The following is a 25636-nucleotide window of genomic DNA, read 5'->3' as shown; positions in this document are numbered from 1 at the left end:
TTTTTTTTTTTTTTTTAGCCAGGCTATGATGAGCTTAACCCAGACTGGAGACTCTCTAGTGAAAAAAGAAAGAAAATAAAAGGTATGCAGTACAGTTAGATTATTATTTTTATTTTATATCACTCTGTAGTTAAAAATAGTAGTGCAAATATATAATGACTGAAATGGCTTAATTAAATCTCAGTCAGGTTGCCAAAATTGTATGATTTGAATTTGTAGCATGGCAGAGGTCAATGAGTGTCACAATGGGTTTTTTTCAGATTCTCTCTTAAAAATGCTTTTGTAGCCATAAAGAAGTTGATATTTCAGTTAGCACAGGATTTAGTTTTTTCTTTCTGTGAATGTCTAATAAATCTCTAAAGCTAATGTAATTTAAAGATACTGGTTTAAAATTCTGAAAATAATTCTAACGCCAATTTCCTCCTTGATGGATTTGCCTCATCAGTCTGTATTGTTTTCTGAAAATTCAGACCAATCTCTGCAGCCATTTAGCACCTGGTTACTGCATGGTTGTTCCAAGAGTGCAGCGATCAATAGCTGTTCCATGATCCATTTGCTGCTGCTTGTATACATCTATATTATTAAAGGATTCCTGTCTCTTAGTACTATTTTTCTTGGTAATTCTGTCTTTGGGTAAATTCATCTGACCTTCATAGGTAGGCTGCTGACTAAGCATGAGTAAAAAAAGTGATAAACTGACCTGTTTCTTAGTGCTCTTTGGGGAAAGATTGTTTTCATCAGAGGAGTGGAAAGTGACATGTAGGGAGCAAAACGCCCAGTTACTGTAATCAAGACAGTCTTGGAAATGCCACAGCTTCCTTTGTCAGTCCTAGAGACTTTTTTGTTTATCTGATTTTTTTAGTTTAATATTCCTAACAACCTCCTCTTGAAATATGTTTATATATTTACTTGTCCTCCAAAGGAGTGTAGCCTTTTCTGATTTTTCTTAGTATTAGGTTTGTTGTCATGTTGATAGGTAATGAAGTAGATCTTTATGAAAGTTCAGAAATCTGTCAATTTTTGTGCAAGTAAATCAGTTTACTGTAAGTTTTTTTCCAAATAATTTATATATATTTGTAATTAAGTGCCTTTTCTTTTTTTCTCAACAGCTTTATTTAATACAAAAATGGTTTAGTAAAATGTAATTGATACAAAATACTTAGTGAACCAACATTGCAAATATAACAATAAATACTTGTTCAATTAGACCATATTTCTTCATAATGGAAGTCTCTTCTGTTCTTACCTGAGGTTTAATGTTATCTTTCTTTATATGGTGCATTCTTATTTTAGATAAAGAATCCTATTACCCATTGATAGATGTAAATTGGTGGGCAGATAATTCTGTCATCCTTGCTCGCTGCTCTGGTGCATTGACTGTGTCATCAGTCAAGACATTAAGAAACTTGCTGGGAAAGGCCTGTGAATGGTTTGAGAGTTCTCCTCAGGTCACTTCGGCTCATGATGGAGGATTTCTAAGTCTGGAGGTGAGGAATGTGCACAAGCACATTATCCTTTTGGAATATGGTATAACAATTTGCTTTTTTATATGTGATTCTAAGATGGGGTGGGTGTTAAAATAGAAGATGTTATTACTAACAGGAAAAGTGATTCCTATTCGCAGATAGGTGTTGCAGGGAAATTCTGAACTTGCTGCAGCTTAACTGTTCTAGGATAAACTTGATAAAACCATAAATAATTTGGGGGAGTAGAAGCAAAACTCCTGGAAGGTTGAGTCTCAATGAGAGGAGACTTGGAACAGAGAAGAATTTGTGTTGACAGTAACCTTGCCTTGTATGTTAGTGCATCTGAAGAACACTGCAACCTCTTTCACTTGGAAATCGGAGAGAGTGAACACATTTCAATTAGATATGAGGAACACAATTAACGCAGAGCTATGTAAGAGATACGTTTTTTGTTTATTTTTAGTAGGATTCCCGAAGGGAGTAGAATATAATAAAGTTAATCAGTAATTTTCTTTAAAACTGAGAAAATTACTCTTTTCTAAAGCTTATATTGAAATAGGTCTTAAACATCTTAATCAAAAGTTTAATATTAGAATTAGAAAATTTCAGTACAAACCAAAGCTTGTGTGTATGTTTTTGGAAAGTTGTATTATTCTGGAAATAATATATACAGCCTGTGACTGGCATACTACAGCCTAAGGATGTAGTCTGAGATTGCATTAAACAGAAAACCTTGTTTTGAACAGCTGAGAGTTGAAAACACTCCTGTACGCTGCAGTAAGCTATAGAAAAGTGTGGGAAGATGTCTCCACTGTTCTGCCCTGTCTGGGCTGGTGCAGGAGGTTTAGTGTAATGGCAGGTTACTATGAAGCCTTCACTTTGGTAGGTGAGGGATGAAGCCTCAGATCAAGGAGACAGATGCAGTCAGGGTTTGTTGAACAGGTTAAGCAAACTGGGAAATAAAGATTTTAAAGGAGAAGGGGAGGAAGGATGTTGATTCTGAGATTTAAAGTACTGCAAGTGGAGATGTACTCAGTTCTTACCAAACTAGTTTAGGTGTACTAGGTGGATGTTTCCTGTTCACGTTTTCTGTGCAGTGTGAGATAAAACTTGTTCCAAAAAGACTGCGCGTGGAGAATAGGCCTGGTGATGAAGATGAGGGAGAAGATGACTCTGACTCGGATGATGAAACTTCTGCTAAGGACAGATACTTCAGCTACCTAAAGCAAGGCCTGTACTTTGTGACAGAAATGGAACGATTTGCTCCTCCACGGAAACGACCACGTACTATTACAAAGAATTTCCGCCTTGTCAGCTTGAGATCCACAACTCCAGAGGAACTGTACCAGAGAAAAGTAAGTCTGGAAGGAAAGGTCACATCTCTGTTAACCAGCTTTATTTAGAAAGAGCTCTTTATTTTTCGTTTAATTCTTGCTGTGTTAACAAAAGGATTTAGGCACATATTTCTGAGAGTCTCTTAACTGACAGTGTGCTGTGTCACCTAATCAAAGGGATCCTTGCTTAAAACTAGCATTATAATAACTGAAATGAGATGATGACTTCAGTGGGGGACACTGTGCATCATTGTCTTGGCTATACTTGGACATACACTCGTGTTTGCCCATAGTGAAGGGCTTGGCAAATATATTGAATGATATCAGTTTAACTTGTTGTTGGCCCAGGAGTGGGTTAACTTACAGTCTTATGTGAATGTTTTGCATGTTTTTTCAGATATATGTACAAATGAGGCCTGTGACTCAATTCTTACCAAACAGATACTGCTTTGCTTTTAGGGCTCTTGGACAGACTTCTTTGTCTAGGCCATTCCAGTTGTTCTGATGGTAAACTAGCCCACTCTGTAAGTGTTACAGTTCCCAGGGAATGCTGATGTCAGACTAAATATAATGTATAACTAATATGATATTACCTAAATAACATCTTCCTTTTATTTGAGGAGAAAATCTCTGATTTTCTGGATGTGGTCATCAGATGTGAGTCTTAATCACCTGTATCTTGAACCAGTCTCTTCCCTACCTGCTTATGCATCAGTAATTATCCCACTACTTCTTTCAACGCATAGAATTAACAATTGTTTGTTTAATGTGGAAATCAGATGACTTTTATTTTTATGTGTTTGCTTTTTAGATTGATAATGAAGAATATGGGGAAGCTTTGTCTTTGGCTCAAACATATGGCCTTGATTCTGATCTTGTGTACCAAAGACAGTGGAGGAAGTCGGCTGTTAATGTTGCTTCAATTCAAGACTATTTGGTATGTCTGTGTTTTGTGGTTTTTTTTTTTTTTTTAGGCTTTCTTATCAGAATGACTGTGTTATCTTTACAGAAATGGAATTCTCAATTGTGTTCTAATTTATGCAGTGTAAATTGGTGGCAATTTGAAGAATTTACCCGCAAATTCCATTTCATACCATGTGTAAGAGATCAGTTTAACTGAAGGCCTGGTCGAGAAACCTTGGCAATTAATGAAAGTCGTTGTTTTGGAATATCTTCTAACATCTGTTAGTAACAACACACTTTCTGTGTGTAATCTCTTCCCCCACATGCAGCAGTAGGTTATTGCCTGGGAAATGAAGAATAATAATTGGAAATATCAAGTGTTTAAACTTCCAATTATTTTAGAAAAGAAATTGGGAGGGTGAAGTTGGTATCCATAGCTATATAGCAAAGTTTGAGTTACAAAATTTGCAGTGAACTCTGGTAACTGTAACTGAGCTTTTCAGTAGAATTCAACGTGGGGTTTTTTTTGTCTTGGAAGTAAGACTTCTAACTCATCAGACAAGTGGTGTTGAAGTTGTACAACCTCATGATTGTGGTAAAGTATTAGTATAGTATTAGTATTGTATAGTAGTATCTAGTTTAGTATTAGTATAGTAGGTATGGTATAGTATTAGTAGTATAGGTATATAGGTATTTTAGTGTATGTGTAGTAGTGTAGGTATGTTGGTATAGGCTAAAGAGATCAAGCAAAATATAATCTGGTTTTTTTTTCAAGTCAGATACTGATTGAATGTCAGAATTTAGCCATTCTGTATGTGATCTGTAATGTCAACCAAAGATCAGCAGATAAGGCAAATGTATTTTGTGATTCTGGTGGCTTTTCTGTCTCAGAATCCTACTGACATGAAGAAGATGGTATTGAAAATGACTCTAGTGCTATTGTGGAATACATACACTTGGTTTATAAAAACTGTGTTTTACCCCTAAACCGTCATATTTTATTTAGCGATATTAATTAGAAAGTACAAATAATAACTTCTGTTTCAGTTGTTGTAGAAGTTCTGCTAAATCATTTGGTATTTCTGTGCCCTTTTCTGCCACATATACTCTGAGGGAATTGTGTTTATGGCATTCTCGTCTGTTTTGTTGCTTTGTATTGTCAGTCATCAGAAGAACTCGACATTTTCTTAAGTGGAAGAAGTACATGAGGAGACTTTAACATTATCTCTGGTTCCATTGCTTTGGGTTGGACCATGTAACATTGTGTCTGTGCTCTTGTTCTTGGACAGAGCAAAATCAAGAAACGTGCATGGGTTCTTCATGAGTGCTTGGAAAGAGTTCCAGAAAATGCAGATGCTGCTAAGAAGCTGCTTCAGTATGGCTTGAAAGGCACAGACTTGGAGGCTCTTGTGGCCATAGGAAAAGGAGAAGATGGTGGCAGGTTTGGGAATAGTATTTTTTTTTTGTTTGTTTGTTTGTTTTCTTTTTAAAAATGGTGTATAAAGTATTTGCTAGTAATTTGGTAAAATTTTTTTCTTACCAACCAGTAATGAAAATATTAAGAAACTTTTGCAGGACATAAAGAAAGGTCATGCTTTGACTCAGATTATTCTCTAGATGTCCACAAAGTCCTTATACATTTTACTTCTGTATGTATATAAAATACAGTGTTCATTGTAAATATATGCCCTGTAATTTCTTTATCAGAGGAAATTTATTATTTACTATTTTACTATGAGAATCTGTTCTCTTGCTGTTTCTGGAAGCTGTAACTAACCCTATAAATGTGTTTTGTTATATGTCTTAATTATATTGATCAAGCAGAAGCAAGACTCAGTAGAGACAATTTTCCTCAGTGTTCAGTTCCTGGTGGTAGAAGGAGGCTGTTCTTTCTTTGTGCAGTCATCTGTTACCATTGTGTGCTGTAGAGCTGCTGCCTATCCTGCTTCTAGCTGTGGAATTTAGAAACTGTTATCAAGTTTGGTTTTGGTTTGTTTTAGGGAGGGAGTGGAAATAAGAATTGATGTCTCTTGTTGGCTTGGGATGAGGCCCTGCTTGTTTACAACACAAAAACTCAGTATTTTTCTATAAATGTGTAGAATTTTTGTCAAAACATAGATGAAAAGCTGTTTTAAGATGTCTCTTCAAAAATTAGTTCACCTTTGTTTTTTATCTTCATTGCTTAGACTGTTCCTTTTGTCTTCCAGATTCATCTTACCGGGAGAGGTGGACACTGAAATTCCCTATGAAGACTTTTTGTCACCAGATGAAGAAATGGATACTAGAAAGGAAAAAGAGGCCAAGAAGCATCAAGAACTGCTATTATCAGTAAACTTTTCAAAGTAAATGAAATGTTAGGCCATGTTTTATTCAGAATTATAGATTTATAATTAGCTACACAGTTGCAAGAACATAATTACTCTCATATCTATTATTCCTAATAGAAAAGTGGTTTAAATTTTAGTTGGCATTATATTGTGTTAAAGTTCTCGGTTTACTTAATTTCTTGATATATCCCAGTGCACAGAGTCATTAAAATGTGTAACCTTTGTCTTCATATGCATGTGCCATAAAATATTAATGGCAAACATGAATATTCCTGTTCTGAACACAGGCTGACACTGGAGCAGAAGGAGCTCTGCCGTAGCAGGCTGAAGCTGTTAACTTACCTTGATCGCCTTGAGACCTATGAGGTGAGTTCTTCTGAGTTCTCACACCACAGGTATTCCTGCAACTTTGGCATCACATCATCATATCTTTCTTTCTTATTTATTGTGGTATTAAGGTTTATAGTCTTCTTGAATGGCTACAGTCTGTCACTGGAGAAAAGTAAGATGTCTTCTGTTCAAGTGGCTATGTTTTTCCTGCTTCACTGTTTCAAAAGGCTAGCTTCTAGTCTTGAGAGGTGCAGTTGGGCAAAAGCCTGCTTTGAACATCCTGTGCCTGCAGCAAATTGAGTTATGTAATGATGTGGGATGTAGAGTTCAGGCCGGATTACTGTGATTTCCCTGTCAGTCGAATTGGCAAGTTCTATGCAGGTTCTCAAACAAATCTTTTTCTTCCATGAGCTTACCAAAGTGAAAGTTTTTGGAACGCCAAACTGTATTTTACTAAGTTTTTAGGTTTTAAATTTGCAGCTGGCAATGCACACACTCCTATTATGGCTTTTACCACATCTCTGTAACTAATGATGTTTAAACATTAACTAAAATAAGGCAGAAAATTGTCTTAGCTTATCAACCAAAAGTGCATCTGTTTTTTTCATACTGAAACAAAAAATCCAGCATACTTTTGAGCATATATCTCATACTTACTCATCCTAGGATAAAACGATGTGTAGACTTTTTGATGCTTTTGTAAATCTTGCATAAAAAGCAGTCTCTCTTCTTTTTTTTTTTTCCAAGGAAATCCTTGGAGGGCCTCATGCAGCTGAGCAGCATTATGATGGAGAATTCTTTAAGAAGTTCAGAAATCAGAATATTGTACTTTCAGCAAGAACTTATGCTCGGGTATTAATATTTATGTTGCTAGAATGCAGTGGTGTTTTGGTATTGCTGTTTGCACTTAAGTGCTTTTTCCACCTCCCTTTGAACTTGGTTGAATCTCAGTGGAAATTTAAGAGGGTGTGTCTTTGTTTGATTTTAAATGAATAAATGCTGTGACCCTGACCTTCTTTGTTGCTAAAGAAAATTTAAAATGAACTCTTTGTTGTATGACCGAAGCTTTCTTGCTCATTTTTACTCTAAATCAGTCTTAAGCTCTTAAGAACTTACTGTTCTGTTCTTTAGGAAAGCAATGTCAGAGCCCTGGAAATATTGTTCACTTTCCATGGATCAGCTTTACTTCCACACAGACAGGCAATTCTGTCCAATTTTCCAGAGACTACTTCACCACATGAGTATGCTTTGCTGTTACCTGAAGCTTGGTAAGGATGCATCAATAGATACTAACTCAAAGAGAGATGATTTTTTGATTAATCCATAAATTAGTTTCCATGTATGGCAGTCTGCTGTTAGTTATTGTCTGGAATCGAGAGCAGCTTTGTCTGTATGGGACTTGACTTGACCAGTCATCATTTTCTGCTTTATTTTGTGACATTTGTGGAATCTTTTTGGTCATTAACAGGAAAGCAGGGAATTTAGAGGCTCTTTGCATATCTAAGAGGGAACATGGACTTTTCTGACCTGAAACTGCCCAGATTCACGTGTGTAATACAAGTCTTTAATTGGTTTGTGGTAACATGCAGTGTTAGGAAATGACTACTACAAGTGTTTAGGTCCCTGGAAGCTAATACATTTTTCTGGACTTGTTTTGTGAAGTAATTTAACACTTAAGCTGTCAATAACTTCAGAATCATTAATCTTTTTGATACTGATGCTTGCTTGACTTGGTAAGGTAGAATTAGGAAAAGCTTAATACAGACTTCCCTGCTGTTTCATTTCAGCATAAAAAGTTAGTTTGCTGTAAATATCAACTAAATTTTTGTAAGATAGTCTTCCTTCAACATCATAATTATGTTCTGTATATTAATTAGAAGAATTTTTTGCTTCTGGAGTATTTCTTTCAGACACTTCAGTTGTGAAATTAGTTTTGAGGCATATTGTTCAGTGCTCGTAAAGAGACAGACAGATTTCATTTTTTAATATTTTGTAATAGGACTTTGAAGCCTTACTTCAGAGGGAAAGTTTTTGGAGCTAATAGAATTTTATTTTTGTAGTCTTCCATCATTATAGTTAAGCTTTTCACTTCAAGGTTTTGCCAGTCTCATTTGGGCAATTTTCAATTTAGAATAGAGGTTTTCAATTCATTAAGTTATTCCCCTGACACTTTTCCTAACTTATAATACTTACAGTTTTGTCCTCTCTGAAGAGAAAGAACAGTCTTTATTTCATGCTTCCCTTTTTGACTGTTGGTAGTATTAGGGACACATCTAGTGATTAAGTGTGAAAACACTTGTTTTATCCTTTTCTTTAAGGTAACAGTTAGGACCATGAAGAGAAATCATTGCAGTATTTATAAAATTGGTAAAATGTATTCCAATCTTTCTCTTTTGATAAGGTTTATAATGTGGGACATAAGAAAGAATGGTCATCTTAAATGTGGCTATGATCTGTTGTTGGTAATAAAGAGGCTCCTCATCTTTCTGAAGGGTTATTTGTTCTTGGTTTTGTTTTGTTGGTTTTTTTTTTTTCATTTTTTTTATTTTGTTGTTTGGTTTGTTTACAAAACTGACTTATGTGCCAAGAGGGAAAATGACAGCTAAAATAAAACATTTCGCTAGTGATCTAGTAGTAAAGATGTGAGTTATGGGGTAAGAACTTAGTTTTGTCTGCTACTGTAAAGTTATAGTATATATTTTGAAACTTTATTCTCATAGCAGAACTTTCCAGTGCTACAGTCAGGTATGTGAGGTTCACGCTTTTTTCCCTCAGACTGCATAATAGACACTACTGTGTGTGTGTCTTTTGAAGTTTCTGTCTTTGGACAGCTACAAAAACCCTATATACATGAATCCCATGTACTTACAAAAACATAAAAATATACTGTATATTTGATATGACCTTTTTCTAAAACTTTCTCTGTTACAAAACTGATTGCTCACATAATATTGCTACATATACTCCCTAAACCAATATTTTATTAATGCAATTAAATTAAATATGTACTGATGACAGTGTCTATTAATGAGAATAATATACTAATTATATAGATGTAAGTTGTACAAGGTAGAATTTTCTTCCTATTTTACGAATGTTTTTTATGAAATGGGGGGATTGGTCTCCTCTTCCCCCCCAGTTCAAATAGCTTCAGCTTCTGGGAGTTCTTGTTTCACATGAATCAAAGAGAATTGAAGTTCTTTGTCATTTTTTGTGAGTTTATTTTCCTTTTAGCTCTAGCATTCGTTTTTTAAAGAGTTTATTAGTATGGATAAAATTACTGACATTCTGTAGATATGTTGTCATTGTTATGAAATGTAGTTTAAATGAGTGCTATTTAGTCTTCTTATTAGAGGACAGTATGTAGGCATAATTTGCTGTAAATTAACTGATTGAACAAGGTTATGATACAATTTATTCATTCCCACAGAACACTAAAAAGTTGTAAGCACTGACTGTAATTAATACACTTCTGAACAAAAGAAAAGCATTACAAAGATACAAACCCCAATATTTTAATTGGTAGAAGAAATGTTGCAGCATTACCACACAGTGCCTTTAGCTTATGTAGCCTGTAATTGCAGGGGTCTCAGGACAGGCAGTGAGAATGAATCAATTTGTGTTGATGAACTTTGACTTTAGGCAAATAGATTCTGAATCAGGAATCTGATTTTGACTGGTTTTCCTTTTGAAATTTCACGCTGTTGCAGTTACGAAATAGGGTGTATCCTGTAGAGGGTTAGAAGGTGGTTGGTTTTTTTTTTGGTTTTTTTTTTTTTTTTACTTTAGTTGCAAAACAGGCTGCTCTCTCATAATTTCTTTTAGATCCTTGTTTTTTCTGAAAATTCTTGGTCACAATGTTTGTACCAGGAGATATCAATAGAGTATTTGGTTGCTGTGGTGCATGTGATGAGACCACTGACACAGCTCAGCTGATGGCATTGCCCATTTAAGAGTGCAGGCTTTTCCAGTGGCCTTGCTTAATGAACACCTTGTTCATGCCTTGTTGATGCCTTTGTTGCTCAGTCTTCTGCAGCTCAGACCCCCTGCTGATCAGAAACTATTACGGTGGAGGTGTCTTCTACGTCTTCCTGTATGGCTTTGTGTGTGTAGGTTGAAGTCCTGTTTGAATTTACCATATTGTGGCTGTGTACATTGCACACTTCAAACAGTAAGGGGGTTGATTCCCAGCTGCAGCTCTGTGGGGTGACACTCATCCCTATAGGAATTCACTACATTGCTCTATGCTCACTTAGTTCGTCTGTCTCTAGGGGAATCTGGCAGAGGAAAAACATGAGGTTGTATAGCAGGTGCTGCCTTGTTTGTGCATGGAGCAGGTGAGGTGGGTAAATAGGCACCTCCTTCTACAGCCAGGGTAAGAGCGCTGAAACAGTTGCTTGCTGTGCACCCCCACCAACATGAATGCACGTACAAGTGCATGTATGCATACAGTGCATAAATTCTTCGTATATGAAGAATTTCCTAACCTGTAAGAAATGTTTTTGTAAAGGTTGTGTTATAACTGCCATTTTCTTTCACCTGCATCCTCCAGTTCAGCTGCAAATAGTAAATTCTCAGTACCTACTGAAAGAAAGGCTCCTATGGTTAGTGCATTCTGTAGGCATAAAAGCAGGTGTTTTTCTCTTACTTGCACCTGTCATTTACATTATGATGGCATTTAAAGGCCAGTGTCACAAAAACTTGAGGTCTTGTCGGTCAAGGAAGAACTGGCATAATTAATGGAGAAAAAAAGTAGAAGACTTTTTTTTTCCTTCTGTGACAGGTTATTAGGAAATATAGGAGTTTTCTGTCTAAGCAGGAAATTTATGTGTTCATCAGACTCTTGCAAAAGACTGATTTAAGTGAGCTCAACAGCTCCCTGAGTTGAGGAGGAATCTGAAATACTAAAACATTGGTAGCTGTAAATGCCTCTTGGCTTCAAATTGGTATTGTGATAGATTGACATTACTAAGTAATGGTTTTTTGCAGAATTGGGATTGTAATGTTTTCCTACTTCTTTTCATATTATTTCTCAGCTTCTTTTATAATGATAGCTCCTATGTCTCTGCTGTCTCTTCTTGGGTTCATGCTCCTTCTCAAAGATCCATCAGATGCACAGACTACATCTGTTGCGACAACTAGAATGAAGGTGGTAAAAGTTTAGGTATTCAAAGGAGATGAGATGATAGCTCTTTTTAATCTCTGTTTTAATAGCTATAGCTAGTGTTCTTAATCTATAGTTAAGACTGTTGCCCTCAGGTTTTTAGATGTGATCTAGGAAAATAATGTTTTACCACTGTTACAAATACATAACCAGAGTATTTTTCCTTTTCAGTTTCTTACCCTTTATTCTAGGCTTAACTGCTGTATTGTAACGTTACTGCTCGCATTTTCAACTCACAGAAGTCTGGAACTTCAAATGTATGGTTCCCTCAGCAGCCATAAGTCTGCTATATTGCACATTATGCTGTAGGAAAAATCTTCCCCCTAAGATAGCAACTTTTTATATGTTGCTGTTTTTTTGCTTCTTAACTTTCTCAAATACTGGTGTTCAGTTGTGACATAAAGTGAATTCTTACTGGAGGGTTGTGGATGAACTCCATTTGCCTGATGAACTAGGATGGGAATGGAAGTATCTCCTAAAAACTTAGTGAAGGCTTTAAAACCTGATAATTTCCATGTAGTTGACTTGCATCTATGAATGAGTAAGTACTACTAAAATTTCAAAAGCAGTTAGCTTTTCCTTTTCATAATGATGTCTTCTCCTCAACTAGGTTTTTAGTTACTGCCTGTGGCACTGCAGTCTCAGTAAAGCTCTTAGAGCTTCATCTCTTCCATTCCTAATAATGTGCATGTAAATAGGTTTGATGACTGAACGTCTGCAGAACTGTCTAATATATAGCCCCCTCTTTTTCATATTACTTTTTTTTCTTGTGAAGCTGAACTGCTTTTGTTTGTAGTATAATTCAGAGGTGTTCATGTTAAAAGAATTAATCACATGGTCAGTTCTTTTTTTGAATTTGCTTGCATTCATTTGTATAGTGCTACAGTGAAAATTATAAGGGCCTAAATTGTATGTGCATGTCTTTTTTCTTTGCACTAACAGGAAGAAAAAAAAGAGTTCAGTGGTAGAGGGAGCAATGTAGTTAATATTATTTCAAGGATGTATTTGGTAGTAAAAAAAAAAAAAGGCAGATCTAACCTTCTTCTATGAAGTAGAAAAATTAATTTTTGAGGGAAGGATAAACTTGTCATCCATCAGATGATGACAGTCATGTTCTTGTCTGAATTGACTTCTAGTAGGAGCAGGAAAAGTTCTTGTCCATGTCAAAAATAAAGCAGTGGTTTGGAGGAAGAAAGAGTCATCTGCAAACTGCTTATGTGGGATTTTGTGATAACAGGAACAGCTTATTGTAGCCAGAAGGCTGCTGCAGACAGTGAGCTGGCAAAAGTACCATAGATGTTGGTCATGAGAAGATGAGAATGAGAACTTGAAGCCTTGAGGGAGCTGTGGAGAACATGAACTGTCGGGAGGAAGGAGGGAGGTTTAACAGAGCCTGCCGTGCTGGAGCTGAGCTGTCATTCAGCTGAGAGAGCTGAGTGTGTTTGGCATGGAGAAGGTTTCAGACAGGCCAGTAGCAGCCTTCACATAACTTCCTATAGCATGTGAGCTGAACTGTGGCTGTGCTGTTTATCCACAGAACGTTGACAGGATTTCCTTTGTATTTCTGACTAGTTAATGCTTGACTTACCCCGACTTCATCTACCATGTGTGTCTTTTGCCCGCATAGTCCTGAACTGAAGTTTGGCTTGCCTTGCCCAATCTTCTAATGAAGTGTACTGCTCCACTGTCTCATCCATTTGTTGTTCTTTTACAGAGTTTAGAATAAAATTTCTTCCAGGAACATTAATTATGCTTTATAAATGTACAGTTCTGAAGTAGTATTTCACTATTTGGTGGCAGAAGGCTTTGATCTTACTTGGAGTTCAGCTTTGTCTTTAAAATACCTTTCACAAAATCAAAATAGGCTATTGCCTCACAATTTTAGTTGTATACATGAAGAAAAAAAACCCTCAGTGAGCTTCTGAACCGTGCTTGTGTAGTGTTAGCTGACTTTTATTACGTTTAGATTATTCGTTCTAGGTTGTTTAGGAGGGAAGAAAGTTTCCCTCTCCCCAAAAATTATTAAGGTTAACCACATCATTAAAACATAGCTTGATTTGTTTATATGAAATCAGTTACAACTTTCTCCTCCTGCTTCAAAAGATCTGTCGTTGCAGTGTGCACAGCAGGGATTCTGAAGGTTAGTTAACTGGGGCACCCTAAAGCAGTGGGATACCTTTTCCACTGGTTTTCGCAGATCAGTTTTCCCAAAATGCATGATGTTTTTGGCACTCCGTTTTAGGAAGCAGCTGTACTTCAGTCTTGATAAATTTGTCACATCCTATGGATATTCTTGGAAAATGAAGCACTTCTCTCTCTGCCCACCACTTTTGTGTCATGTAGTACATTGAACAATTGGAAACCTAAAAATACATGTAATCAGTTCTGTAGTTGCATTTACTTACTCACTATTCAGATACTATAATGAAAGAAAAGAATGTTTTCATGCAATATGAACTATGCAATACATATCACAGCTGTTTGAGACCGTATATCTGGGATGCATTTCTTACATATCATCCTCAGCTATGGAATAATTGTGACATAACAAAACTGCTTCAGAGATGTAAGAATTGCAGAGCAACAGAAAGTGGCATTGATTTCTCCATTGCCATTGTGAGAAGATACAGACTTTGGTCAAATGAATTTTTAAATTAAATTAAAAGAGAATCTTTTAGTTATTTTGTTTATGTAACACACAAGCTTTCAAATGAGGAATTAGTGTTTCTAACATTATTTTTCAGACATGATACATGATTAAAAAGGACAATCAAAGATTAATCTACTTCCAAAGTTCCGCAAACCGACTTCTAAAAACATCAGTGTCTTTCACCAAAAAGATATGGTTTCATAAATGTATTGGGGTAATTTGCATTTTGCAAATTAAGCAAATGTGGATGAGTTTACAAGGGTAAAGATTTAAAGAAAAAATACTCTGAAATTTCAACTTGAGGGGTCCTGGAGACAGGCCTGTTGAACGAAATGCTTAAAAGGAAAAAATAAAAGCAAAGCCACACGGTTGCTATTGGTAATGTAGAGAATTGGAACCTGACCTTAAAACTGAGTTAGACCTTGCTCTTTTGAAAGCTTGTCCTTGGAGAGAAAAATAATCAAAATACTCTGCAGGTTTGAATAAATGCATTTGGTAGGATACAGAAACTACAATAGCATGGACCTCTTGTCAAAGAAAAGAATGGAAAGAATTGGCAAACCAACATAAACAATGGAGTGAAAAGAGCAATACAGGAAAAGTCATCTCTTTTTGAAGAAACAGAGTTGAATACCTCCATAATCAGTCAGTTTACTGGATTCCAATCATATTTATTCTACTCTTGAAAAGAAAAGAGAAGGGTAAAGGGTAGGGGAGAAGCAGTGGCTCAGGAAAAAATAAGAAATACCCCAAAGCCGTGCTAATATTTGTGTACAGTTACAGTATAGCACATCTGATAGTTTCTTTTAGTTGGGAAAGAAAGCCACCTGCCTTAGTGACTGCAGTGATCTGTCGCCGTGTCTGGAATTCCGAGTGCATAGGAATGCAGACGTAACCTCCACGTGTCTCTGACCTCTGTGGGAGTTCAGTTACAAAGAACAAACCTGCCAAGTTGTGTAGCGCAAGGAGAGTGAACTCTGGATGCAGTAGCACGGTGTACACTGCATAAACAACAGGCTGCCTGTGCATGCTGAATTCACCAGTTCAGCCCTGCTATGTGTGCAGGGCATGTGTGGAGGTTCTGATGTGCCCCCGTTCGGCCGGATTTGCTGTACAGGTGTTGTAAACAAAAGTATGGCAGAAAAATGGGAGCTCTGCCTCTTTACAGGTATATGTTCATGTCTGTATCTCTTTGTCTCATCTGTGTGCATGCTTTTGAATTTTCAGACTGAAATGGTATTTTGACACCTGAAGACTTTCTCAACTGACTTGCTTCCATTTTAACAACTTTTCCAGAGTTTTGTTGCCCTCTGTTTCTGCATGAGTCACGGAAATTACCAACATTAGAAATCTGATGGGGAAAAAATAGTATGTGCACCATAAGTATCAGTTAAGAACAAGCCTCATGGTAAATGTTGGAATAAATTCAGCGTTCTAATCTTTGCCTTTATAAAGGGCTTAGTTACAGGGATGTCTCATCCTTTGCTTCTATCAAGACTGATTTATTCCAGTTCTTATATTTAATTTCAAATACAGAGTTTTTATTAACTCTTCATAATGAGGAGAGATAGTAAGGATAGTTGGATAAAGTCATTAGCGGGCAAGAGGGAATGATGTATTTTATTAGCATTGTTGAGAAAGTGAATGGAGTTAGGAGTCAGCTCTTGAGTGCTGTGGGTTCTGCTAGGGTTTTTTTGTGTATGTATGTGTTCTGGGCTCACCAAGAAACTTACCTGTTAAGACTGACTTAACATAAATGCTGATTTCTGCTAGGATGAAAAATCTTGCAGCTGAATCTTTTTTAGTGGTGTTTTCTTTAAGCTTTTAGAGGGGATGGTTTCTGAGTGCTGCTTGATTCTTGATGAGAATTTAAAAATCTAAAATTCCTCTCTCAACTTATTCCAGTGGTGAGCCTGAATACTTTTAAAATGGCAAATGGAGCCAGAGCAGAAAGTACTTTAAAAAGTATTTTCCGTGGCTTATCCATACACCTGACTTAAAATATTTTAACTCTAACTTTTTCTGCTGTGAGAAGGGAAAAAAGATAGACATTTTGCAGTCAAGATTGCACTGCATGATGATTCTTTCCCATGAAATAAAAAATCTTTTTTTCTTTAGTATTTTGTAGTCAGGTCTGTTAATAAGCTTTTATGAAAAACTTTTGAAGTATGCTTTTAGCACTTCTGGAATTGAGATGTCTGGACAACTGTGGGTTTCACTTCTGCAAAGCCTTGTGCTGAAACATAAGATTCGTCTTGGCAGATTTGGCCAGAAGGCAAATGGCCAACAGTAGTTTTCAGGAGAGGAAAACAGCTACAGGCAAGCGCACTTGGAACATTTACTTGAAGTTTCTCAAGTGAGAAATAACATACATCAATAATATATGGCTCAAATATTCTCAACTAGATATTTTCTAGATGTAGTAAACTTGCACGAGACTTTATTCCAGGAATTCATTTTGGTTTTGAATCGAAGTACATGGTGGTTTATCTTCTATGCCATGCAGCAGGTAGTTAACAGCGACGAATTGTGTAAAACAGTATCTGCTGTTTATTGTAAACGAGGCCTAGTCTCATCAGTACTTACACTGTTGTAGGAAGTAAGAACAGTGAAATATCATTTCCTGTTTAAGTGAAATGATAACATGAACAACTTGGTACCAGACTTGGCATATTGGTGCTTTCTTCTAGGATTCTTTCAATCTGCTTTGGTATTTGGAAAATGGATGTCATACACTTCTTGCCTCTAGTCATTCATATAGCTTGACTCTGTGCTTCTACGCTTTTTTTTATTGTACCCTGTTGAGAAAACAGGCAGGGAGTGGCAGAGTTGCACACTGCGTCATCACTTGATGGATTTTGGAGTTGCAAGGAAAGGGGGAAGGAAAGCAACTTTCGCAGAGAGCAAAGCCTGGGAACTTGAATTGAGTGAGATCTTTCTTAAACATTACTTTTTTTAAGCAGTAAACTTTCAGCTTCAGTTGACACTATAAATATGAGGTGCTAGAGAAATTATTTTTAATGCAGTCTGTACGTAATTCATGACTTCTGCTGTTTGGAAAGGATTCTATTTTAAAGTGTATCTTCAAAAAAATACTTGAAGCAGTTGGAATTCGGGGGCAAACCAAGTGGCGTTTGTGTTATAGGGATAGGAAAAAAGGTATCACCTTTTAGATGGGAAGAAGGAAGTGCAGATTATTTTCTGAAGAGAGGGATATGGGCTGGATAGGTGATTGCATGTCTGCAGAAAGAAACACTTGCTAATACCTGTTGACTTTTGGCTGGGGTGGGTAATGCTTGCTTGCATAAAAATTAAGCTCTTTAGTCTCTAATAATTGTTGATCAGAGTCAGTAAAGTAACTCAACTATGTTAAGAATAACTGGAGGTTAGAAACATGTAATTTGTACTGATACATAGGTCAGTTAAGAGAATGCAATTTTTGCCAACTTTTAATTGTAAACCTTTTGTGCTACTGAATCTGTAAAGAAATTACTTCTTAATTGGAACTGTATGTCCTGGATGTAACTTCACCACATCTATGGCAAGTATGCTGGATGTGGCAGCAAAATTATGAAGAATGTGTTCAATGTGGTATTTGGCAGTATGGGCTTGGGCCAGTAGATTTTTCTTTAACTTCTTTTTTTCTTTTTTTGTTTCTCTTCCTATCTCATACTGAGGGACAGTAGCATTAGGATCATTTATGTGCGTTTTGAAATGTCTTGGTTCCTTGTCATTCAGATCTCATTCTTGCAAGGGTGGTTTTAAATTTGCATTCCAGATGTCTGTATTTGTTTATTTGTAGTAATTTTCTTACTTAATAATTTGTTAGTCTAAAGAGGAGAATGCTGAAGTTTAAATATCCATTAAATGTATGTACCTCTTTCCTTACTATTTTGCATGACTTCTTTTTCTCAGTAACAACCACAGCAGCCAAACGCCCAAAACAAAGACAATTTCCCCAAAGTTTCTTCTGGGCTTCTGAGATTATATAGGAAGATACATTCAGGTGGGAAGCTCTTACTTAAGAGAATGATGAAAAGTCCTGGTGACTACTGGGAACAAGAATTTGCTTTCAGAGGAAATAAAATAAGTGACGTGCTGCAATTTTCTTAACAGGTCTTGCTGTAATCATTTACTTATCATGTGTCTCCCCTATTGCTCCACTGTCAGGTAAATGCATCAGAGACTCTTGCAAAAGCCAGATTTTGAAAGAGAGGGGTAGGGGCACAGTTTTTGTTCTCTTTACTAGAATAACAGAATAGTTTATGTCGGAAAAGACCCTTAAGATAAAGTCCAACTTCAAACTGCCAAGTTCACCTCTGAACCATGTCCTCAAGTGCCACATCTCCATGTCTTCTCCATGGAAATACCTTCCATGGATGGAGACTCAGCCAAGAGATGAGTGAGAGAAACTGACTGAGAGGGTCTGACCTTGGTTTATTCAGTTCCCTGGTACTCTTTGGGCTGTTCTTAGTGGAGCTGTGGGAAGGAATGAGACTAAGGGAATAGCAGGATCTGGTGCAAGTTCTTTGCTTTGTGATTCTTAAGCTTCTGAAACTGCTTAGGCCCTCAAGCTGCTTTTAGTTTCCTCTGCCAGTTGGCCCTTGCAACAACTGAGTATCTTCTTGCCACTGTAATTTATAAAAAAGCAATTGTTATTTTACTGTTTTACTAATAAAGAAATAATCTCACAGTATGGGCCTGTAGGACTTGACTACATCAAATAATTTTAACAAAGTGCATTACAAATTTTGGTGACAGAATAATAGTTAAGACATTAGTATGTGAGCTAATGTTGGAGGAAAAAGCTATCTGTAATATGAAATTGGAGTTGTTACCTGAAAACCTTCTCTTAATGTTATTCTCTCATAGTAGTTCTGCTACAGTTCTGCAGACATTTGAAACAGATTATGAAATGAAACCCTTGTCTGTCCTTTGCTGTATAAAAGCTCCTTTTTTTTCCCCATTAAGAATATGCGTTAATATTAAAAAAAAACGCACCTAACTCCTCCCAAAAGAATTAACACCAGCAAAAAAACCTCCGAACTCAACCAACCAACCAAAAACCAAACAAGCCCCCTGTCATATGAAAACAGGTTTCCTCAAACCTTTTGCGTTTGATTAGTCTGAGACCCTTGTGCCAGAGCAGTGTCCCATCATGGGGACTCTTCACAGAGTGGTGCTGGGTCAGAGGGCAGTTCTAGGCCAAACAGAGACTGCTCCTGGGTCTCCACACCTTTATTCAAGTGTGTTCCCTGCTGCCAGTGACTGCCAGCCCCCTTGAAGGGCTCACACTAACAGTTTATGGTATAACACTCTTTATTAATAAAATTGTGACAGGTTAAGGTTCAAGGATTGCTGGTGATAGTGTCTGACTGCAAAAATGTATTCAAAGCAATATATACTATATAATATAACAAGCTCTACCCCCTAACCAAAGTTAGCTCGAGATACTCATTCAGTGTGCATGGAACATGGTTCTTACCCAATGGACATCCCTGTGTGGGAGAGGACAGGTTCAGCCCGTCAGCTGATCCCGGAAGTTACCATGGAGTCTTCCCTGACTTTTCCCTATTCTTAACTTTATACTTTTTCTACATTTAAGTGAAGAAATAGTATAAAAGTATTTCTTTCATACCTATTGAGTGAGGGTTGGAGGTACCTTGGAGGCAGGGAACATTGGTATAGTATCCAATGTAACATTGGGATGGGAGTATGCACCAGTCCAAGGAGGGTGTTTTTGCCATTGGTTGATGATTCAGTGGCAAGGCATCTTCCTTTATCGCCTTTGGATTTTAGCTGCTCTGTGACTTACCAGCTAAAAAGGGCTGCTGAGTTCCCTTCTCTGCAAGGATTTTAGCAGAGCCTGACCATGGTGTCTCTACTCTGCTCCACCCTTCATTTAGTCCCCCTTAGCATGTATTGTGTGGGGAGAAATCACTGACCTCATTCCATGCAGGGAGGAGCAACTGCATTTTCCCCTATAATTTCCATGCTGTTACAGCTCTGTCTATAACTTCCCACTTTTCTTTAATTTTACCCCCAGTCTTTTTCCAACCTTCACACCCCCTGCTCCCCCAAACAAAACAACCAACCGATCAATCCCGCCTTGAAATATCTTCTTAAGCCTACTGGGAGAAGAATGGGAAAAATTTGCTAAGAGATGAAATTGTCTTAGACAAAGTTTGTTCTACTTTCTTTTCTGTTAAATAGAACACAGGAAAGGAGAGCATTATCAGTTGAAATATAAAGTCCTACTTGTACTGTCTTGATTTTATAATTTGGAAGGCAGCATTACACTTTGGCTTTTCTGGTGTTTGACATTTCAGCTGCTAAAGAGAACCTTTTCACTAAAAACTGGGCCTTCCGTAATAACGTTCTCATGTATGACATTTGAAATGTGGCTATATTAATTTAGTTTATGAAGTCAGTTTTAAACATTAAATTATTGCTAAATTATATTATTTAAGATTTAAACAACTACAGCACGCCTAATCCTCAAAATGTATGGGCTGATGATGAATCTTTCAAAAATAAGAAAGTGGCTTTATTCCTGGTGTTTATACCACAAATATTAGTTTGGAGTTTTCTTCATGATTTTTAATGATGTTGCTGTATGGTGTGTAATTATAAAGAGAGCCATAGAGTGTTTTGTTCAGGTGAACAGGATTTGAAAGTAGGTGTTGCTATCGCTCTGACACAGGAATTAACAGTTTTCCATCCTCAGCCCTCCATTTGTTTGACTTCTATAACCTGCAAATCTGCCTCTACCTTTTTATTGTTGGATTACTACAGCATGTATAATTTGGAGGTTTGGAATTACAATGATAAAGCATGAGGTGTTATTTGCTAATGCACAGAGAAGGGAAAAAAGAGTGACCAGTCCTCTGGGTGAGATGTATATGTGTATGGGGCAGGGCAGTTCATGAGCATGCCTTGCTTTGTTCAGTGAGTTGCTGTTGCTAAATGAGATGTAGTTACTGATTTTTAGCTTATTTTTTTGACTCTTACTATATTGTGAAATTGATTTGTTGGTTGGAGTTGTGTTTATTTTTAAACTACTGAGTTACAGTGCTGCTCTTCAAGGGATGAGAAGATTGTGTCAGTTGTTAGTTTATAAATAGGGATTGTCTGTGTAGGGTTACCATTGCTGTTTATTTTCAGGGTCAGGAGAAGATGAATTAAATTTAAAATAGCTTATTTTTCTGGTATGCTGCAACTCTAATGTCTCTAGTTTGTACATGGTTTGATTTGTATTTCTACAAGTGCCAGAACCTATAAAGTTCTTCTCTTCCCCATTAGTTTATGTTCTGCATAGCTTGACACGGTTTTCTAGTGTTTTATGCTGCCTAAACAGCTAGCCTTCTACACCAAGCCATAACTAATCATTCCAATAATAATCCATTATATTCTTAATCTGCATCTTAAATTAAACAGGGATTTTTTTTTCAACCTCAGTAATTAGAGGATGTTTCACTGTAGAGGTTTGTAGTCAGAAACCCACATTAAACTTAATTGAGAAGATCAGCACAGCAGGGCATGTGTTGTTTCAGTATGAGGATTTGTGCTAAGATTTGAACAGTTTGTTTTGTCTTTTTTTTTCAAGCTGTGAAGATCATAGGTTTTTACTCATTTCAGTCTTCTGTGACAGTATATGAAGTCAGAATACTTAGTGTGAAATGGTAAAAATTCTGAAAGCATGTAGTGGGTTTTTTCCTTTTTTTAAAGCATGGTCAGTAAGAAAAGAAATTTATTAATCTTTTTTATTGGATCTTTAATAGTATAGGTAGAATATGTATTATATTTGTATGGATAACATACAGGCAAAACCACACTTGTAAAGCTGCACTAAGAACTAATAAATCTTAAATAATTGATACTGTAATTGACTGACATGCTTATCATGAATTCACGGAAATATTTTTGTATGCTTTGTATTCCATTAATTGGATGCCATAACAAATTAAAAAGACATAAAATTACATCAGGCTTCTCTTTTCTGTCATACCAGCTACAAGAAGGGGACATTGAAAATTCTTCCTTGGAATGAGCAAAAACATCGTGAAGAAGACTGGTGTGAAAAACCAGAATGCAGGTAAGTATATATAAAAGCAAAAATAAAAAGAATTTATTTACTAATTCTTAAAATGTGGGAATTGACCCAGTAAGACTTACTTACTGTTTTTGTGTGCACTAACTTGTGTTTTCAGCTTTCTCAGTGAGACTGACTGAACAAATGGAAAACAGAGGTTGTGCAAACCCGGATCTTCAAGTAGAGAGCATTTTCTTTCATGATCTATCACATGTTTGAAAGCTCTTACTAGTTCAGTCGAGAGAATTATTTCTTTCATGATCTATCTCCTGTTCAAAATCTCTTAGTAGTTCCTTTGCTGACAAAAACTAGCGCTCACTGTGACTGGCATTTGAGTCTCATCAATTTACTGTGTAATGATAGGTTGATTGTATCATTTTTTCCAGAAGTTTTAGGAAAAAGATTGATGTTAAAAAAAAAAAGTAGGTGAGCAAATATATATTTAAACGTACACTTTTTTTTTTTTTTTAAAGGATGGTTATTGAACCAACTTTGCAAGATGAAGGCCAGTTTCTGTACGAAATGCAACCTGAGTTACTGAAGTACAGGACTACTGACCTTTCAGTAGATCTCGTCACTGATTGGTATTTGAGCAGAGCACAGGAAATTGAAGAGTATGCAATGCAGGTAAGAATAGCAGGGAGGAAATGATGATGGCTGAGCAGCATTCTTCAACAGAATCCTTAACAGTCTTAATGCATATTAATAGACACTTCTCCCTCACAGTGTTTCAATTTCATTATGGCTTTTGAAGTACTTGGTTTTTTTTCATTTGCAGTGTACTTACGCTTGCTCTGAAGTTTACTCAGCCAAATAATTAATCCACAGAAATGAATAGGAAGCCAGTAGATTCTGTTTCATTTGTTTTAGCATAGCAGACAGTAGCTCTTTTGTAATCCATGAAAAGTGTTTACCATTGCATCTTTGTAACTAAGGGAGGGAAAGTTGTGCACAGCATGTTGGGAAACATGCTTTATTCTGTCACATGCTGCTGTGTCATGTATATTGATAAGTGTTGGTCACGTGTCGCTGTCATGTCAATACATGGTACTGTCATGATTTCTTCGTGGCAGTTTTACTGTGTGTCTGTGGGACTACATGCAGCTTATTTTTGCTTGATTTTCTTCATATGTTAAAAGTGTTTGAAACTCTGTGAGGTAAAGATAAGCATTGCACACAAAAACAGAGCTCATCACTCGTGTGCTCCAGTATTCTGTTGCTTCTCAGGCAAATTTAGGTGCATGAAAAGGAGGATGACTGGAAGTATCACTACCGTAGGTTAGTTCTGATGGGTGAGTTCTTCTGCCAGCTTGCAGTCCTTCAGGGCTCTTTTTAATCATAGTTGACTGTGATCATAACAGCCTGTCAGTAGGTATAGAAATAAAAGCAACTTCCAAGGATCAGTTAAAGTATATAATGTATAAATTAGCATTCTGCTCTCCAAGACTTATGTCTGCCTTGCTGAATATTTACAGCCAGTATTGTGTTCTTTGAAATAGAAACAGAACCTTTCATATAAAGGTAGTTTCAGTCACTAGGGAAGAAGCCTGTTATTGTTTTTTGTGACATAAAATGCAACAATTAAAATTACTAAGTCATGTTCAGCTAGAAAAGTCACGTTGCATGTCAGTTACCTGACTGTCTTAGTTTAAAGCAATCCTTCATATTCCATATACTAAGAGGAGCTGTGTGTGATCTCCAGAGGGAATAATACTCTAATTTACGTGCATCAATAGGATGCATCTTGGTAAAAAGCATATAATGATACCATCCCCTAAGATTAAGCATTTTATGTGGTCTTCATAAAGCTGAGAAGGACAATCCATCTAGGAATATACAGTCCACAAAAGCTTCTAGGAACTTAAAATTGCCTATTCAGCAACAGGGAAATAAAATAGATGCACAGACAGGACATAGATTGAAGTTGGCTTTTGGCAAACAGTTGTACAGCAGTGTTTTTGTAATTATTTTTCAGGTTGACTGTGCTCTGTCCCTTGTTCGTCTTGGCATGGAGAGGAACATTCCTGGTCTGCAGGTGCTTTGTGACAATCTGGTCACTCTTGAGACTGTGGTTTATGAGACTGATGGTGATCGAACTTTGACTTTGAAGGAACTTTTAGAGATGAAAGACATTGACAAGCTGAGACTGTTGATGAAGAATGTAAGTATTTTGAATAAATAATAAGTACACCTTGTAATCCAGTAACTCAGGTTACTCTGGATCCTGTGTATATAAAGACACGGTCATTTTTCTGATGAACCTCTGTCTTTAATTCAGTAAAAATTCTACGTTTTCACTGCTGCTTTTTTGTTGTTGTTGTTGTGGTAGGGTTTATTTCTATGTTTATTTGTTTCTAAAAAAAGCTAAATTGGCTCAGTTTTCTCAAAGACCCACTTTGTCCCTGGCTGAGGACTCAGTGCTACTAAATCTTCTTTTGAAAGCTGTGAACTCCCTTTTTGTTGACCTTTTTTAAGGGATCTTCATTGTAGCTCTTAATGATGCTGCAGATACCACAGCAATGAATGTTTTCCATGGATGTTTTCTGGTGTCTTTAAATATTGTCAAGAAACTTTAATATTTGCCTTTGCACTGTATGTGTGTTTTTGTCTCTGTATTGAACTTACCCATGGCATTTCAGGATAGAAAAAGACGTCTTGGAAGGGCTGAAAAATAGCTAGAGATGGAATAGGGTTCTGAAATTCAGTTGAAGAACACATAAGCACCAGAGGAAACTAGGAAAATACTCAGAATTTTTTTTTTTATTTATATAGCCACTCAGCACTTGGTTTTCTGTTTTACATTCTTGCTGAATTACTGAAAGTAATGCTACTCAGAGATGCTTGCATGGTCTTTCACTCATTCTGAAACTGCAGGAGGAAGGGAGGCTTTCCTCACCAATGGGCTTTACTCCTGTTCTGCTCAGTTTCCTCAAGCCATTGGGTAGCAGAAAGATTGTTTCAGGGCTTCATGATGTAGTGATCTGTTTGTGATAGCTGAAGATAACTGTTTCAGTTATATTGATCAAAAAAGGTTCTATTTGGTTTTTTGCTTTTCCTGCTTATTTTGGACAATGAAGCTGAACTAGTTCTTATATCTCCTCTCTGTAACTCTTTGTGCTTTCCAGTCCTCAGATGAAAAATATGTGAAGAATGTTTACCAGTGGATGATCCCTTTTCTCCACCGCTGTGAAAATCAGTCCCCTGGTCTTGCAAATACCCTTTTTAAAGAATATTTAGTAACACTAGCAAAGGAAGACTTGACTCTACCTCTGAAGATATTTCAGAATTCAAAACCTGCTGTAAGTAAAGAGCCCTGTTGATTCTACTGGTTTCTTTGGAAATTCTTGTCCCGAAGAGGTTAATTCAGAAA

The 25636-nt window shown here is 36.6% G+C and overlaps 1 protein-coding gene across 2 annotated transcripts in view; it reads left to right on the top strand.

Moving 5' to 3' along the window:
* The window catches only part of NBAS (NBAS subunit of NRZ tethering complex), a 165708-nt gene that overhangs the window by 22505 nt on the left and 117567 nt on the right, over positions 1-25636 (top strand). For both annotated transcript variants that reach the window (XM_082301743.1, XM_082301742.1), the window contains exons 13-25: positions 19-82; positions 1294-1487; positions 2564-2821; positions 3612-3737; positions 4993-5144; positions 5911-6045; positions 6318-6396; positions 7108-7212; positions 7492-7628; positions 22186-22269; positions 22740-22893; positions 24242-24427; positions 25392-25565. In XM_082301743.1, coding sequence (XP_082157869.1) covers positions 19-82; positions 1294-1487; positions 2564-2821; positions 3612-3737; positions 4993-5144; positions 5911-6045; positions 6318-6396; positions 7108-7212; positions 7492-7628; positions 22186-22269; positions 22740-22893; positions 24242-24427; positions 25392-25565 — 1848 coding nt within the window. The remainder of the gene's footprint in view (positions 1-18; positions 83-1293; positions 1488-2563; positions 2822-3611; positions 3738-4992; positions 5145-5910; positions 6046-6317; positions 6397-7107; positions 7213-7491; positions 7629-22185; positions 22270-22739; positions 22894-24241; positions 24428-25391; positions 25566-25636) is intronic.

This window comes from Coloeus monedula (genome assembly GCF_965178545.1).
Source record: "Coloeus monedula genome assembly, chromosome: 2".
NCBI classification, from domain to species: domain Eukaryota; kingdom Metazoa; phylum Chordata; class Aves; order Passeriformes; family Corvidae; genus Coloeus; species Coloeus monedula.
The sequence above is the reverse complement of the archived record's forward strand: the minus strand, read 5'-3'. Positions and strand labels throughout refer to the sequence as shown.